This window comes from Balaenoptera physalus (genome assembly GCF_965194825.1).
Source record: "Balaenoptera physalus genome assembly, chromosome: 4".
In the NCBI taxonomy this organism is placed as follows: Eukaryota; Metazoa; Chordata; class Mammalia; order Artiodactyla; family Balaenopteridae; genus Balaenoptera; species Balaenoptera physalus.
In genome coordinates this window covers 142,636,972-142,655,013 of record NC_138891.1, presented here as the reverse complement: position 1 = coordinate 142,655,013, position 18,042 = coordinate 142,636,972, and the positions used below count along the sequence as shown (strand labels likewise).

At 51.4% G+C, this 18,042-nt stretch overlaps 1 protein-coding gene across 7 annotated transcripts in view; it reads left to right on the top strand.

The window, feature by feature from the left end:
* Positions 1-18,042, top strand: part of TMPRSS2 (transmembrane serine protease 2) — a 40,338-nt gene that overhangs the window by 18,305 nt on the left and 3,991 nt on the right. For all 7 annotated transcript variants that reach the window (XM_082458810.1, XM_082458813.1, XM_082458815.1 and 4 more), the window contains exons 4-11: positions 3,313-3,399; positions 4,085-4,198; positions 7,798-7,924; positions 9,091-9,201; positions 12,655-12,698; positions 13,723-13,894; positions 15,541-15,716; positions 16,401-16,496. In XM_082458810.1, coding sequence (XP_082314936.1) covers positions 3,313-3,399; positions 4,085-4,198; positions 7,798-7,924; positions 9,091-9,201; positions 12,655-12,698; positions 13,723-13,894; positions 15,541-15,716; positions 16,401-16,496 — 927 coding nt within the window. The remainder of the gene's footprint in view (positions 1-3,312; positions 3,400-4,084; positions 4,199-7,797; positions 7,925-9,090; positions 9,202-12,654; positions 12,699-13,722; positions 13,895-15,540; positions 15,717-16,400; positions 16,497-18,042) is intronic.

Here is an 18,042-nt window from a genome sequence, read left to right as displayed (position 1 = left end):
GTCTCGCCTCCTGTGGGCCTTTGGGGGCCTCTCGGCTGCTAAGACCTTCATCTCCCACTAATGCTCTGGTACTGGCTTGGCCTCTACCACCCAGGGTGGTCTTTCTAGCTGGGCTTCTCTGAACTGCCTCTTGTCTGCGTGGTTTATCGCTGAATCATCTTGAGTAGATGGTAAACCCCAATGCAGGGAGAAACGATTTCACCTTTCTCTGTGTACCATTCCCTGGGCACTGCAAGTCACATTCAAGGTGCTCGAAGAGTAGCTTGTGTATTTTGTGTTTGGTGAATGAAGTGGCCGGTGGAATTGTTGTACAGAAGCCTCTTCAACATTTCTCTTGGCTTGAAAGAGTAGCCAGACCTGACTGGGCCACGGAGGAGGGTTGAGGGACTGAAGGTGGTGTGTCCTCTGCCCATCACCTTAATCCCATATCTTTCTTACCCTCTCATTCATCTGCTTTCTTTGCATTGCATTTTACCTCTTCTCCCTCTAGACCCCTTCCTGTCGCACCCCTCCCCAAGCTTTTAATGCAGGCTAGTTGACGTGGTAAGAACTGCCCAGGTAGGAGTAGTACTGCCAGTACTAGTATGAGCACAGAGCTAGTACAGTGGCTGGACCAAGGAACATTTTCACTGATAACGTTTTTATTTTAATTCATGAGACATGCCTACCTATGTACACAACTTGCACAGTTAAAGATTAATGACAGAGTGAATTTCCACGCGCCACCACCATGCCATAGATAGTGGCAGTAAGGGATAGTGAATAAGACCCGCACCCTTTGAAGACGCCCCTCCGCAGACCGCTCCAGCTCTTCACAAGTGCCGTCGCCCTTGGATTTCTGCCTCAGTCCTTGCCTCTGCCTCCTTCACAATTCACAGATGGCTCCTCCATCCTTCCTTCTCCCCACCGCTACTCTCTAACATTCCTGTGTTTTCTGCCCCTGCTCCTTTCTTGTGTGGTTCTCTTTCCCTCCATTAATTTGTCTCGGATCAAGGAAACACTTGTCTCTGCACTAATGTCTCTCTGGTGGTGGTTGGTAGATTGAGACCAGTGGCTGCTAATCGGGGTGATTCTGACCCCCAGGGACATCTGGCAATGTCTGGAGACAGTTCTGGCGGTTATAACTGGGCTGGGGGTGCTCCTGGCATCTCCTGGGTAGATGCCAGCGACACTGCTAAACATGCTCCCGGGCATAGGATGACCACTCCCCCACCAAGAACGACCCAGCCAAGATGTCCATGGTACCCAGCTGAGGACCCCTAGTCTTAGCGTATCATGGTCTTAGCTCATCCTTCCCTCTCTTCCCCAACACTTGGCAACCACTGATCTAACTGTCTCCACAGTTTTGCCTTTTCCAGAATGTAGAGTTGGAATCATGCAGCATGTAGCCTGTCAGAGCCTTGACAGTCTTTTGCAAGTTACTTAAACAGCACAAACTCAAGAGAACCCCAGCAGGAATACAAGGGAAATGTTTATCTTAACGGCTCTATTTGTTTTAGCAAGAGTCATAGGTGTTTCACATTGAACCACAATGCATACACATGTTAATGTTTGGGTTTTGGAGGACTGAAGGTCAACAGTCCTGTGATACTAACACTTGACCCTGGACACGATAGGGCTGCATTAACCATTGATAACAATGAAGGTAAATGATTAGTCAGTTGTAATGACACTCACAATCTGTACAATTGCAAACCAGCACCCAGTCATGTCTGATCGACCAGACAATGATTCCGAAATGCCTGTCCACCAATGGTGAGATCCGGGGCTCCTGCTGCCCACGCTCCTAGTGAGGGCTGGGCAGGTTGCCACCCTCTCAACGAGAGGTTCAGGAGACCTAAGTTTAATATCCCTCAACTCACCAGGCACGTTATTTAATCTTGGGTAAGATGACACATAGGGAAGTCTCCTAAAGGATGAAATCGTCCTTGACTAATGGGTCAAATTGGCCATTTGGAATTTCCCCTGAGCTTCCTTGGTGACCCTGCCCTGCCTTCGGTAAGACGCAACCACCGTGCCAAGTCCTGATAATGTGGCTGGCGGCACGCGGAGCTCCTCAGACCGGCGGCTGTGACCTCACCCCTGAGCCTGTGGCACTGCAGACTCATGCCTCCTTCCCCCGAGCTGAGTCAGAATCTCTGGGTAACAGGCTCCCCGGTGATTTCTAAGCCGGTTTGAGCACAGACTGTGGAATTTGCAGAACATGGTAACGAAATGAGAGGCGAGGCTTTGAGCCCTGATCAGATGGGTCAGCTCTGGTCTATCAACTCCAGAAGCTGAATGTCTTGGTCTGGTGGACCTCTGGAAGCAAGAATGTGCACAGGTGGGGTGCAAGGCCCCCCTGCACTCCACCTCTGCAGCCTGGGTGTCCTCCTGTATGAACTAAGGAGCTGGAGGTTCTGTGTGAGAGCCTTCGCCCCGACTCTTCCCTCCGCCTCTCCGCCTATCCCAAGGGAGCCCTGGGCCTGGGGCTGCTCTCTGCACAGGAACTGCTGAGGGCGGCGGTGGTGGGTGCCTTCCTCTGAACCTTGGCATGACGTTTGGCTTACACTCTGACCAACAATGGCGTGTTGGTTTGTTTTGACTAGAGAGCGCTGGTGACCTTCTCCAAAGACTTGTATTCTTAGCTGAAATGTGAGCCCAGAGTTCCTGCCCCCAGACCCGGGAGCGACGCCAGTGCTGCCTAGTAGAACTTCCTGCAGTGATGGAATGTCCTGCCTCTTCACAGTCCCGTGCAGTAGCCACTGGTCACATGGGATCACTGAGTAGTTGAATTTACAGAACGATTTAATATCATTTAACGATAATTAATTGAAGCGCAAATAGCCACATGTGACCAGTGACTGTTAAATGAGTCAGTGTGACTCTGTCCCGTCCCTCCCTAACCCACCTTGAGGAAGAGGCTTTTTTCCTGCTGCCTTGGGTACCACTGACATGGAGATGATAGTCTGAGGAGCATTATTAGTATTTTGCTTATGCTTAAAATCACCGGAACAAGGTATGTTTCCTTTTTTCAGCCATTTTTTTACATTCAGCATTTATTTGACTACCTTCAGGCCATACTTTTTGAAGAGCTTAATTTTAATATATGTTGCTTCATATCACGGCTTCCTGCTTCGGTTCTCAAAAAAGCCTGAAGTTCAGTGCTGTGGAAGAAGTAAGACCTCCCAGGATACGTTCTTAAAGAGAAAAGTCACATTTTTAAATGTACAAGAAATTATTATTCCTTGATAGCATATACCATATATATTTGAGAGTCTAACTTCTAAGAAACTTGGCGACTAAGTTGTTTACTCGACTCTTTTCTTCCAGGGACTAAGAAAGTCCTGTGTGTCACCTTCACCCTGGGGGCCCTGCTGGCGGGAGCAGTCCTGGCTGCCGTGCTGCTGTGGGAGCTCTGTAAGTGCAGGCCAGGGCCGAGTCGTGGTGTGCCGGCCCTTTAGCGGCCCTCCTCTCTGGGCTGGGGGCTCACCTACAGCCCCTCGTGAAATTCCTCATCTCTTTCCTCCTGTTTGGTTACGTGATGCATGAATAACCTTTCTCGGAAGCGGCCAATCTCGTTTGCATGCTTCCTCCTAATCCGTGGGTTGTCAAGATCCCATGCCCTTTGGGTGTGATATTGATACACGTGGGAGAAGCACGTTGAGTTTACCCCGTGCTTCAGGGTGCTAGGTGGCACCTGGCACTCGAGAGCACAGTGAGTGCAGCGCCTCGGGGCCACACCTGGTCCCTGTGTCTCAGTGCACAGCGGTGGCTGCCACAGGCCCCTCCTGTACCCGCAGCCAGGTCTCCTCCATCAGCCCGGGGCAGGGTTTGTGGATCCCAGGACTCACCTGTGTGGCAGAGAGGGCGGGTGCTGTCCAGATCCGAGGCTAGGGGTCCTCCCCTGACCAAAGTGACAGACCCGAGGGGTTCAGGATCCCTGCGGCCAGCCCCGCTTCCTGTGACCTACGTTGTCGGTAAGGGCTCAGCCCCTCCTTTTACACTAAAGGAGGAGAAGCTCACTCCCTCTTGTCACCTGGGTGCTGGGAGGTTTTCTCGGTTTCTCAGCCTGACAGACATCTCCCTTCCATTTCTCTGCCAGTGGAGGACCAGTGCTTGGGGATGGAATGCAGCTCCTCGGGGACCTGCGTCAGCCCCTCTCACTGGTGCGATGGCATCCTGCACTGTCCCAGCGGCGAGGACGAGAACCGGTGCGGTGAGTGGCGGGGCCGTGCCGGCCGCCTCGGGAGGGGACCGCTCTGCCCCACCACAGGGGCCACAGCAGGGCAGGCGTGACGGTGTCAGACCCGTGTCCCGAACGTCGAGCGTTCCACAACTGAGTCCCTTCCTGGAGGCCGAGCCTTGCGTCTAAGCCCGGTTTTCAGATGAGGAGACAGGCTCAGAGGGGGCGAGCGCCAGCCCTCCACCAGCATCGCACAGCACGGGGGAAGGGAGACCACAGCCCAGGGCCAGGCCAACGTGCCTGCCCCGGCTGCCACAGGAAGTCACTAAAACAGGCAAACTGTTTAAAACATAAAGCTGGGAGTGGGCTCTGCGTTTTCTAAACAAGCTGCCTTTCAAGTGATCTATGTCTGTTGTCACGGGGTGGGCACCTCTTCTGCTTTTATTATTTTCAATGAATTATTTCATGGGTGGTAAAGTGGTCACGCCAGGGAAAATGATGCTTGAGGACGAGGCTTGTGCTAATACCCACTGAGGGCCATACCCAGAGCCTAAAGCCTGCTGCGTCCTCTGGGAGCTGTTAACTCTGAATGCAGATGATGCCAGACAAAGGCCGGCTCTACCCCCCCTCTACCTTCCTTCTGCAGCCATCCAGGGGAAAGATGGATCTCCCGTACATCCCGTTTCCAGGTCAGGGCACCTGTGTGAGATGCAGTGCGGACTTGGCCGTGGCATCCTCAGGGTTGGGCGTTAGGCCGGAGCTCAGCCTCTGCTCCACCTGCGTGGAGCCACGTCCACGCTGGTGCCTTGGCCTCTAAGCGCCGAGCTCCTGCGGTTCCTTCCCGGAGAGGGTTTGCACTTGGCAGTGACTCTCTCACTCTGTAAACTGTCGACAGAGTGCCTTGCCTTTATTTTGGTGATAATATATTTGTCACCATTTTCTTAAGTAAAGTAGGGAGTTTTTGAGGTTGAGCAGACGTGGTTTAGCTATCAGGCGGAATGACCTTTGATGCTTTCCTACCTGTGCACGTGCATGTGTTGATAAACTCTAGCAAGACAAACTCATGTTACCTGGAGAGACTTTCTCTTCTCTTCTTAATACTGAAGTTGTATTTATTTAAATACATTAAGAGTTTATGTACTCAAATAGATCATAATTCAGGAAGTCCCTAAGGGTATGCAGTGAAAAATCTCATCTCCCCCATTTCACTTACACTCTTGCACACTCACACATAACACACACACACACACTCACATATTCACATATAATATATACTCACACACTGTGAGATAATGGAGAATAGGTATTGGTGTCTGCCCCCGATTCCCGGCACAGCGCTCCTGAAACTCTGGTGATTCCTAAGTGATAAGACCACCAAGAACATCTTTGGTTCTAGTATTTGGTCCTTGACCCCAGTTCCTGACACAGAGCTCTTAAAACCCTTGTCATTTCCTGGATGATAGGAGTGTCTTTTGTTCAAACGAGGTGACTCTGGGTGGGCTCCTGAATGGCTCCTGGATGGGGGCTGGTCACCACAAAGAACGAGCTCCGGTTAGAAGCTTAGAACTGTCAGCCCTGCACCCCACTGTCTTGAGATGGGAAGGGGTTGGATATGGAATTAATGATCGAGCATGCCTACCTGATGAAGCCTCCATAAAATCCCTAAAGCGCAGGGTTGGGGAGCTTCCGGGTTGGTGACCCCATGAAGATTTGAAGAGACCAGCGCACCCAGAGAGGGCACGGAAGCTCCTGCCCTTCCCCACATACCTTGCCCTATGCTTCTCTTCCTCCGGATGTGCATCTGTGTGTCCTTTATCCTATCCTTTATAATGAACTGGTAAACAGTAAGTAAATGGTTTTCCTGAGTTCTGTGAGCTGTTCTAGCAAATTAACTGAACCTGAGGAGGGGGTCATGGGAACCTCTGAGTTCTAGCTGGTCGGTCAGAAGTACAGGAGACAACCTGGACTTGGGGTTGGTATCTGAAGTGGGGGGGGTCAGTCTTGTGGGACTGAGCCCTCAACCTGTGGGATCTCATACTATCTCCAGGTAAAGAGTGTCAGAATTAAATTGTAGGACGCCCAGCTGGTGTCGTGGAGAATTGCTCGGTGTGGAGAAAACCCCCTACACATTTGGTGACCAGCCGTGTCAGGAGTGACACGTTCTGTGTGAGCAGTAAAGAAGACACACAGGAAACAAGGATGTGACAGACACACACACACACAGACACACACGCCTGTTCATCAGCCAATCATGTTTTTTCCTTAGGGGCAACTAATAAGAGTATCTTCTCCTTGCACAGAGTTTTTGCACGAAAAAGTAAACATGTGTTTGCATTGTTAATGTGCCCATTTCCCGATGGTTACCGTCCAGCTGACTCCTCAGGACTTGATGACACATCCTGGAAGTCACTGTTCTGTTGGGACGTGAGCCTCCCCTTTCCCTCTGCTGCACTCGCAGTGTTCCTTTGCACGGAGTCCTGAGCAGTTTCACGTGTGCAGAACGAGCAGAGTTCCCATTCCCCGCCTCCACCCCTGCCCTCACGTACAGTCGCCCCTGTTTGTAACATCTTGCACTGGGGTGGTACATGCATTGTAAGTGATAAGTCGATATTGATACATTATTATTGACTAAAGTCCTTAGTTTACATTAAAGTTTACCCGGTATTGCAGATAAATGTACAATGTATACATCTGGACAGTAGGTTTGGACAAATGTCTAACATGTATCCATCATTACAGTATCACACAGAGTAGTTTCACTGCCCTAAAAATCCTCTGAGCTCTACCTTTTTATCCCCTACTCCCCATCCCCGAGTAACCACTGATCTTCCTACTGTCTCCACGGTTTTGCCTTTCCCCAAGTGTCTTAGAATTGGAACCCTTCAGGATGGAGCCCTTTCAGATGCTTCTTTCACTGAATGATGTGCATTTAAGGTTCCTCCACGTCTCTTCGTGGCCTGATAGCTCATTTCTTTTTAGTGTTGAATCGTGTTCCATTGTCTAGATGTCCTACAGTTCGCTTATCCATTCACATGGTGTGTGGAATCACTCATCACAGAAGCAGTAGGAAATGATCAGACCGAGGCTGGTCATTCCACAGCAGAATGAGCCCCAGATGCCAGGCCCTAAGCGACCACTAATCTACTTTCAGTCTCTATAGATTTCCTTCTCTAGACGTTTCACAGAAATGGGATCATACAGTGTGTGAGCCTTTGTGTCTGGCCTCTTTCACTCAGCAGAATGTCGTGGGTGTTGTACTGTGTCAGTGTTTCATCCCCTTTCATGAACAAATAATTCTCCATTATGCGGATGGACCATATTTTGTGCATTCATCAGTAGATGGACATTTGGGTTGTTTCCACCTTTTGGCTCTTGTGGATAATGCTTTCACGAACATTTGTGTACAATGTTCGTTTCTGTCTGAATACCTGTTTTCAGCTCTTTTGGGGTGGAGGGCATATTTTGCGGGGAAAGGCTGGGTTCTCGGCATCCCTCATGTGTAGCTGGTGCCTTGGGAAGAGGGAGCCCAGCCCTGCCTCTGGGTCCCAGGGCCTCTGTGTCCCAGGGAAGGTGGGACTCATGTGGCGGACAGGACGATGGTTTGAGACTCACCAGAATCTCCCTTCCTGCAGTTCGTCTCTACGGACCCAACTTCATCCTTCAGGTGTACTCAGCTCAGAGGAAGTCCTGGCACCCCGTGTGCCAGGATGACTGGAGTGACAACTACGGGAGAGCGGCGTGCCAGGACATGGGCTACCCGTGAGTTCTGAGCCCCGTGGCCTCCGTGATGATGGTGACAGGCACAGAAACATAAGATCAGTGCTTCCCTCTGCCCCTCCCTGGAAGTGCCAACACAGGGGCACCATGAACCTTTGTCTCCTTTCCAAAGCTGCTCCGGGAAACCGGCAGGGGACTGTGGGCACCACACTGCCCCATCCCCATCCATGGCAACCCCCAGCCCTGCCTCTGGGGCCTCCATCCGCTCCTGGTTACTCGAGGCTGTCCAGTGCTGTGGTCACCAGGGTCCAGGGTGCTGGCCGAGGGCCTTGGGTGGCTCATTTCCTAAGGAGCCCCCAGGCAGGGTCGAAGCCTTGACTCCACTCACCTCCTGGGTGGAGGCGAGAGGGGAGGGCTGCAGGGAAGGTCGGAGGGAATAGATCTGCATAACCTTCACTGCATGAGTGCAGAAGTTGCTGGAGGCCTTTGAACAGAAGAGAGCTGATCAACAGATTTATCCATTAGAGAATTCATTCCTCATGCAGCCACCAGAGGAGGTGGGAGAGGGGGGTGGGAGTGCCCCCTCCTCGGGATTCCAGCCAGGGACACGCCAGACCATCCTTGTCAACGCGTGGCAGCCGTCTGGCCTCCCAGGGAAAGGCTGTGCAATTTCATTGCCACCGTCTCTTCCTTGGGGGTGTCACCGTGTGACTTCTGTGCAATTCTAGTGTGTTGCCTTTATGCCAGTTTTCAAAATGAATTACCGCTTGATAAGAAAGTTGGCATCTTAGCTAGTGAAATACTTCAAAATGCCAGCCCCCAATAGCAGCGCATGTCACTGTGAATGACGTAGTGAGGCCCCATCGTGGTTCAGGGTCTGTATTTTATCACTGGGAGCATTTTAACATGTGTAATTTTGTTACATTGTATGTACTCACACATCCTTATTCTTACTGCTTCTTTATCCTAATCCAGATTAGATTAGAAACACAACTGATGGAGGACTTTTCCCTGACACTTCAGGCTTATCGGATGGAAAGATGGTTATAACGCAGCATCACTTGACTGGAAGTTGTGTTTTTGTTTTCCCAAATGCTAAGGTGTTCCTCGTAACCAGAATGTCATATACTGATATAGCTATAACATAGGATTTACGAATGCTCACAAAAAACCCCATTATTTTAAATAAGATTTTCTGTCTTTTTCAGGAATAGTTTTTTTTCTAGCCAAGGAATAGTGGATGACAGCGGGGCCACAAGCTTCATGAAGCTGAATGTCAGTGCCAACAATATCGATCTCTATAAAAAGCTCTACCACAGGTATTTAATTTGGTGATTTCTTTTTTAAAATGTATTTCATTGAAGTATAGTTGATTTACAGTGTTATGTTAATTTCTACTGTATGGCAAACTGATTCAGTTATATATACATTCTTTTTCATATTCTTTTGCCATTATGGTTTATTACAGGATATTGAATATAGTTCCCTGTGCTATACAGTAGGTCCTTACTGCTTACCCATCCTATATATACTAGTTTGCATCTGCTAATCCCAAACTCCCAATCCATCCTTCCCCCACCTCCCTCCCCACTTGGCAATCACAGGTCTATTCTCTACGTCTGTGAGTTTGTTTCTTACATAAGGTCATTTGTGTCATATTTTAGATTCCACATATAAGTGATATATGGTATTTGTCTTTCTCTTTCTGATTTACTTTGCTTAGTATGATAATCTCTAGGTCCATCCATGTTGCTGTAAATGGCATTATTTCATTCTTTATTATGGCTGAGTAATATTCCCTTGCATACATGTACCACATCTTCTTTATCCATTCCTCTGTCAATGGATATTTAGGTTGTTTCCATGTCTTGACTATTGTAAATAGTGCTGCAATGCACATTGGGGTGCACGTATGTTATCGAATTGTAGTTTTGTCCAGATATATGTCCAGGAGTGGGATTGCTGGATCATACGGTAACTCTATTTTTAGTATTTTAAGGAACCTCCATGCTGTTCTCCATAGTGGCTGCACCAATTTACCTTCCCACCAACAGTGTAGGAGGGTTCCCTTATCTCCACACCCTCTCCAGCATTTGTTATTTGTAGACTTTTTGATGATGGCCTTTTTGACTGGTGTGAGGTGGTACCTCATTGTAGTTTTGATTTGCATTCCTCTAATAATTAGTGATGTTGAGCATCTTTTCACGTGCCTGTTGGCCACGGTGATTTCCTCTTTCCTTTCAAAAACTGTGCAATGGGAACGAGCACGAGACGTCAGGGAGAATCACTGTACAGAGTTTGATTTCTCTGCTGCAGCTGCGGGTTTGTCTGAGTTTCTCACGGGGAGGAGGTTGGACTTTAAGTAGGACCCGTCCCTCTCAGCAGCTCTGGGTTTATTCTAGGGAAGTGGCTAAGGTCTATTTGCCGTCTTGTTTGTGCCCTCTGCCCTCTGCCCTCTGCCCTCCCTGGTATTGGGTAACATGGCACAATTGAAATTCCTCTTTCCTGATTTTTCTCTCTCCGGACATTAGACATGTACCTTACTGTGTGTCAGGGTGTGTGTCTAGGAGTCCAAAAGAATGTCTCAGGGTCCCCACTGGGTGATCAACTCATCCTGGTTTGCCCAGGACTCGGCCGGTTTCACACTGGAAATCCTGCTTCCCAAGAAGCCCCTCAGCCCCAGGCAGCAGGGGTGGTTGGTCCCCCAGCCCAGGCAATCGTGTCAGAGGATGCTGTGCAAGGGGTGGGCCTGGGAGCGAGCGGCTGGTCCAGTGCACCAATGTTTCCTCTACCTGGAGGCCCACTTGCAGCGCTGGGCGGGTCACAGTGCGTCTGGTGGGTGGAAATGAACCTGAGCTGGTCCCGGGGCTGATGGCTTAACTGGTTAGGAGGGTGGGGGAGAAGGCTGGGCTTGAGCTACTCATTTTGTGTTGCATATGTTTAAAATGGTTGCAGTCTTCCTAGGATCATTATTACTATCCGAATGTTCCTTAACGTGAAAGATACACAGTGTCCTTCTTGCTTAAGTCTTCCTCAGCTCCCAGGTCCCTATCTCCCATCCCCAGGTGGCCAGCCAGGCCATCACCCCCCTGCTGGCCAGGTGCCAGATGCTGCATTTAGGGGAGGTTGGACGGGTCACACTTCCCCTCCTCCCCTGGGAGGCTGGGAGCAGCTTTGCGTTCCTGGTGGCCCAGGGGGCTGACTCCTACCTGGGGTGCCTGGTCTGGCTGTCCCCAGGAATGTGAGAGGGTGAGCCCAGGAGAAAGGGTGCACACGGCCAGGTGTGCGCATCAAAACAGCAGGCCGTGGTTTGCCCTCCCGAGAAGCTAAACACAGCTGCTTGGGCTCTTTGTAAATGCCCCCGACTGTCTCTTCATCGTCTTTGGTTACATGGAATCAGGGCTGAGCAGGGGAGGGAAGGCTGCCACCTCTCGGTAACTCACAAGGTGGCTGCAGGGTTTGGAGGAAAGAAGAGAAGGTCATTGCCTGGCATGCGGTGTCCCTGGCATGCATGGCGTGAGGTGGGAGAACTTCTTTCCTCTTTGCTTTCAGAAGTTGCTCTTTGATACCTGAGTCCTTGCAGGGTTTGTCTGAGTGGCTGCTTCGTGCCCTGATGCTGGTGGCTGCACAGTGTGCAGAGGAGAATGCAGAGGAGAAAGACCTCATGATCCTTAGAAAACATCTTCTCTTAATGGGAACGTGTCTTCTCTTGGCATCCAATGCCCCCCAGCCAGAGACCACCAGGACATGCCTTGTCCTGGAACTGTGGGTGTCTCCATGGAACGGGGTGAGAAGGGACTTATTACAGGATGTGGGCTTGTGTTGAGTCATTTTGGGGAAGGTTCCAGGAAGCAGGGCTTTGCCCTGCATTGGATGCTGTCCGGAAGTGAGGGTGATTCTGTAGTTGGTACCTTAATGGTTTTTTTTTTTTAGAAGGTGGGTGGCAGGCATGAAGCCAGGCTATGGCTGGGATTGGCAAAGAAGTGTGGCCACTCGTGTCAGCCAGCATAGGGGCCTGTTGGTCACTGTGTGGTTTGGACCAGGTTCATGGGATTGTGCGGTGGGCGTGCCTGCATCCTGCTACACCATGTAACAGTGGTCTGGCCCCATGTTGATGCCCTGGGAACTGTTTACGTTCAACAGAACATGGCCAGGTTCGAACACGTGGATGTCAGGGCTGTTTCTCTTCTCCTCAGCATATTGGGGGAAAATTCAGTGTACAGTGGAACGCATTGGTTGTTTCTTTTTCATATGTAACCTGGAATGTCTGCCCCCCAAATGAGTAACTTTTCTTCTGTTCCCAGGCAAATGATTGACTGTATAGTTTCCTGTGCGGTAAATGTAAAGCAGTTATAGGAACCTGGAATTCTACGAATGTCTTCCTTACAAAATTAAAGGATGATTTGAAATCCCAAGGAAAAATAATAACAGCTGATATGATGTGTGCTTATCTTCACAACCACCCTATGAGTTGGTACTATATTAGCCCATTCTGCAGATGGGGAAATTGAGGCACAGAGAGGTTAGGAAACTTGTCCAAGGTCACACAGCTTGGACATGAACCCTGCACTTTGACTCAGTGTCTGCTCTTTACTACTGTCCCCTATGTATATAGATTTACTTTCCTTATTCAAGTCTTCAACTGTGGACTCTTCTATGTCTGGGGAGGCAGAGAGGGAGAACAGTGGAAGAAAATATTTATTTCTAAGTATTTTGAGAATCAAGTGTCTCGTTTGTTAGAATGACCAGAATTTTCCCCTCTTCTTTTGTAGTGATGTCTGTTCTTCAAAAACAGTGGTTTCTTTACGCTGTATAGGTAAGTGATTCTTGGTTTTCCTTTTTGTGTTTCTAAAATAGGAAACATTTGGTACTTATAGAAATGTATCTCCCTGTGTCTCTGGGGGATGTGGAGAGATGAGGTGGGGTAACAGGTCAGGACATGCCGAGCACTCTGCCCAAGGGGCTCCTTTCTTGAATTCTGATGCACTTGAGACGCCTTCAGCCTCAAGTGCAAGAAGTAGCTGTCCCATGAGGACGGGCAAGCTCAAGAAACTGACGGGGCCTCACTCTAGGGCATCCCCGCGCTGGAGCTGGAGGCCTGTGGGTGTCCCCATCCCTGTGTTTGGATTATTTATAGTTTCCAAACCTCCTACTGGTATGCAGGACAGTGTCTGTGCGCTCCCTCCTCTGGGACAGCCCCATCCTGTTCCCATACGGGTCTCAGGCCTGAAGCTTGGCTTTTCAGTTTGAACAGGTGAAGCTAGCAGACGCCCCTAGGTGGACGCATGCCCCAGTGGTCCCGCTGGTACCTTCCCACCCAGGCTGGCTCAAGCTTCTTTAGGTATGGAGAAAGCATGGTGCCTGCCCTGCCTTCCCGCGCACGCTATGCCATCCACCTCCTGGCAGCTTGAGAGCAGCACACATGAGAAAAGCCTGCTTAGCTCTGTTCAGGAATCTTGGGGCCTCTGAGCATTCGAGGGGGTTCCAGGGCCTTTGTTATCCAGGCCCCCCCCCGGGTGTACAGGAGACGCCGATGGAATAGCACGAGTGCCAAGGAGCAGGGGCACACAGTGCCAGCAGAAGTGGTGCCTCCTGGGGGGAGGGGGGGCTGGAGGGCTGTCCTCTCACCCCACCCCCCAACCCAAAGAGACCAGGACACATTCTCTGAAAGTCGGACCCCCAACAAACAGCAGCAAGAGGAGACAACAGTCACCCTCCGGCCAGGCAGGACCCTCGGCCTGGGGGCCGTCTGGGCACTCGGTGTGACGGGCGTCAGGGGGCCGGGAGGGGGCGGCCCTGCTTCGCTCACTGGCCGGCTGCTCTGTGCTTGTCGCCCTCAGAGTGCGGGGTCTCGGGGAAGACGAGACGCCAGAGCCGGATCGTGGGCGGGTCGAGCGCTGCCCTGGGGGACTGGCCCTGGCAGGTCAGCCTGCACGTGCAGGGCACTCACGTCTGCGGAGGCTCCATCATCACCCCCGAGTGGATCGTGACCGCCGCCCACTGCGTGGAGGAGTAAGTCCCGAGGGGGCGGGTCCCGGGGTTGAGAGGCGGAGGCTCTGGGCCCTGCGGCCTTGAGTGAAGTCTCTGACTCCTTCGAGTTCCGGTTTCCTTGTGGGCAAGTGGGGATTCTAAGGGCGCCCAGGTCGTTGCCTCGCTGGGAAGGTCAAATGACTCGTGAAGCGCGTGGCCAAGCCCACCCCTTCAGCGTGTGTCCATTACTCGTGGGGTCTGGCCCAGGGATGTGGTGTGGGGCTGGGGTGACGCTGTGATCAGAACTCCTTCTAGGGGCTTCCCTGGTGGCGCAGTGGTTAAGAATCCGCCTGCCAAGGCAGGGAACACGGGTTCGAGCCCTGGTCCGGGAAGATCCCACATGCCGCAGAGCAATTGAGCCTGCGCTCTAGAGCCCGCGAGCCACAACTACTGAGCCTGCGTGCTGCAACTACTGAAGCCCGCGCGCCTAGAGCCCGTGCTCTGCAACAAGAGAAGCCACCGCAATGAGAAGCCCGTTCACCGCAACGAAGAGTAGCCCCCGCTCACCGCAACTAGAGAAAGCCCGTGTGCAGCAATGAAGACCCAACACAGCCAAAAATAAAACAAAAAAATTTATAAAAAAAAAAAAAGAACTCCTTCTAGCCCACAGTCTTCTCAGCTCTGTCCCACCCTTCCTGAGGCCCCTGCCCTCTTGGGAGGCCTGGTCTCCCCTGGGTGCTCGTCCCCGGAGAGGGCGCACTCAGAGACACTCAGACCTCACGCTGCCATGCCGGAAGGTTCTCTCTGGTCCATTAAACACCCTGGGCCACAGCACTGCCCATACAGGTGGGGGGGAGGGGCGAGGGCAGCCATCATTTATAGTGTTAGCTTTTGTAGAAGATACTGTTGCCCCTCCTTTTCTCTTAAACATGGAGGGTTTTTTTGGTTTTTTTGTTTGTTTGTTTTTTGGTCACATGGCTATTTTGAAAAAGCCTCACTCATCAAAGCTATTTTTCTTTAGAGTGAGGCCGGGCCTGGCTTGGCCATTCTCTGGCTGAGTGGCTTCAGACAGTTCCCTCGAGGTGTCTGACTGTAGCATCTGCACCTGTAAGACAGGTGTGCTGCTCCAAGGGCTGTTGTATGGTTGAAGAAAGCGGTGTTTATTGCCCAAGAGCGTTCCCTTCCTTCCATCCAGCGTATTCCATGGGCTGTAGGATTTAGGATTTTCTTAGAAAGGAAACACCCAGATAAAGGTAATGCCTGGATGGCTATTAGACTCAGAGTCTATTCATCAGTACACACTTATTAAGCACCTACTGTGTGCCAGGAAATGCTCTAGCATGTAAAAGTCAGTAAGACCCAGCCATGCCAGAAATGGGGTTTCAAACCTCAGGAAGGCACTTAGGCGCAGGAATAAGCATTCTTGGAATTGCGAGGGTTTGCAGGCTGGCGCGGAAGCACGGGAGGAATAGGATTCACTGATGAGGTAAAGGAGGGGAGTGGGAGGCTGTGTGAGGTGGGGAGGGGGAAGGGCCTGAGACCACCTGGCCAGTCTTGTCCTGGGGCTTTTGACAAATCACGTCACCTTGGAGACCTTGGCTCCGGCGGATGACTTTTGAAGACCGTCTAATGAGCGTTTCATGTTTGTGGTTCTGACATGCTGAGTGGTGTTCATCTCTGTCTTCCAGACCTCTTAACAATCCCAAGATTTGGACGGCCTTTGCAGGAATTTTGAGACAATCTTTCATGTTCTATGGAAATGGATACCGAGTAGCAAAAGTGATTTCCCACCCAAATTATGATTCCAAGACCAAGAACAATGACATCGCTCTTATGAAGCTGCAGACGCCTCTGACTTTTAACGGTGCGTAGCTGTGTTCCTACAGCCCAGCGTATGTGAACAGTTTTGACCGCATCTTAAGGAGAGGTTGACTGGAAATAAAAAATGTGCCGTGATGACCAGAAGGAGGGAATTTGCACTGAGTTGTAGTTTGTGGAGCCAGGGGAGGGGTTGGCTGCTAGAAGAGGGCTCAGCAGAGGCCGAGTCACCCCAAAATGTGCCTTTGGCCACTGAGGGATGCGTTCACTGTGGCACTTTTCCTCCTCGGCACGGTGACGACTTAATCAGCACACATGAACGTCTAGAAAAGTTGTTTCATAGTCAGCATCTGGTGGGTCAGACTTCACTCGGTGCTGGTTTGCAATTGCACCTGTTGTGAGTTTAATTATAAATTGCTAATCATTTACCTTCATCCTTATCAATTTAGTCTGATGCAGCCCTACCACGTCCCGTGTCAACTATTTGCATCACAGGACTGTTGATCTTCAATCTTCCAAAACCCTCACTTCCAGAGGGGGACGTCTTGCCTGTTAGAAGGAGGGTCCTGGCAGGGACAGGAAAGGGGATGCCAGGACACACTGGAATCCAGAAGTCTCCTTGGGCAGGAGGCTGGTGGTCCCAGGCCCAGGGAAGATCCAGGCAGACACTATCGCCCGAGGCCTCCAGTTAGACCGGAACCGCTCACGCTGTTTTCCCTTCTTGAAACAGACAGAGTGAAACCAGTGTGTCTGCCCAACCCTGGCATGATGCTGGAACCGACACAGTCCTGCTGGATTTCCGGGTGGGGGTCCACCTACGAGAAAGGTGAGGCTCCCAGCAGGGGATCTGCGGGTCTCAGGAGCAGAGCACTGGGTCCTGAAGCGGGAGGTCTAGGTTTTGATCCTGGTTCCACCACTAAATGATTGGACGACTTTGGGCAGTTCACCCAGTCTTTTTGCCTGTTTCCGCACGCGCTAGATGGGAAAATCCTAGCTGCCCTACCTACCCCATGCCCTTATTAAGACCAAATGGAACAATGTGCGGAAACTGCTGTTTGAAGGGTGAAGGCCACCTAAATGTGAGGGGCACACGGCCCCCTATGTTTGTATCCCATGGTCGCTAACAGGCCGCCCGGAAGTCTGCCTGTCTTTGATGGCCGAGTGATAACGGACTCAGTGAGGATGGGCTTGTGTGACTGGCAATGCCAGCTGCAGGCGTCAGAGGCTCTGTCCTCCTGCCCTGACACCACAGACAGGGAAGAGGCACTAGACCCTCCTGACGCAGGCTGGCCCAGCTGCCTTCAGTTATAATTTGCTTTCATCTCAGATAACGTTTTTCAAATGAAGGGATCCTTGCTGTTGAATTCTTATGGAGCATTGGATGGGCTTAGTCGTACATTTATATATTGTTTACATCCTTCCAAAAGTGTTTAGGGCACACCTACAAAGGATCCTTTAAAGCACGGTGAATAGCTCAAAGGCGGGGTGGTTTGGGGGGGTAGGGGGAGATGGTGGTGGCGCTGGGTGTCCTGGCATCTGGTCTAAAGAAAGCTCCTGGGTTGAGCCTTCCAATTGTGAGCAAGGTTTCCCAGCATCCAAGACAAGAGGGAAAGTCAGCCACGATTTGTGGAGCACCTACCAAGAGCTGGGAATGCAGCAGTGAACAAAATGAGACAAAAATCTCTGCCCGCAGGAACTTCACATTCTCCTATGGATGTGTGGGGGCAGGATGTGCTCAGACAGGAAATGAATAACTGAACTAGGTGCTTTCAAACAGCGGAGGTTTGCGACAGCGAGCGGTGGTCAGGGAAGGTTTCTCGGAAGAGAGGACACCCGAGCCAAGATCTGCATGACGAGAGTGCCTTAGGAACAGAAGGGCCAGTGTGGCCAGGGCACGATGAGCCAGGGTGAGGGGCAGGCTGGGGCCAGCCCGCATAGGGCCTTCTAGGCTATAATGAGGATACTGGAGTGACTTGATCTGACAGCTGCGTAGGGAGTCACGGAAGGGTTAGGGGTGAGGGCAGACAGAACAGCATGGTGAGGGGACCAGTGCTGTGTCCTCCGAGACAAGAAGGCGGCTCAGACCAGGGTGGGTGGTGTGGGAGCACGTTTGGGACAGAGCCACCGGATCTGCTGATGGATGGAGTGTCAGCAGGGAGAGGGTGAGGAGTCACGGGAAGGCGGCTTCCGGCTGTGACCTGAGCCCCCCGGTGGGTGGTGGGACCATTTCCCGAGTCCGGAGGATGGGGTGGTGTGGCTTTGGGTGGAGGAGCCCTCTAGGAGAGGTACTGCTTCAGCACGGTAAGCCCACGGAGCCCAGAAGACATCCAGGTAGCAACCGGGGGACAGAGAGCGCAAGTCCCAGCGAGCGT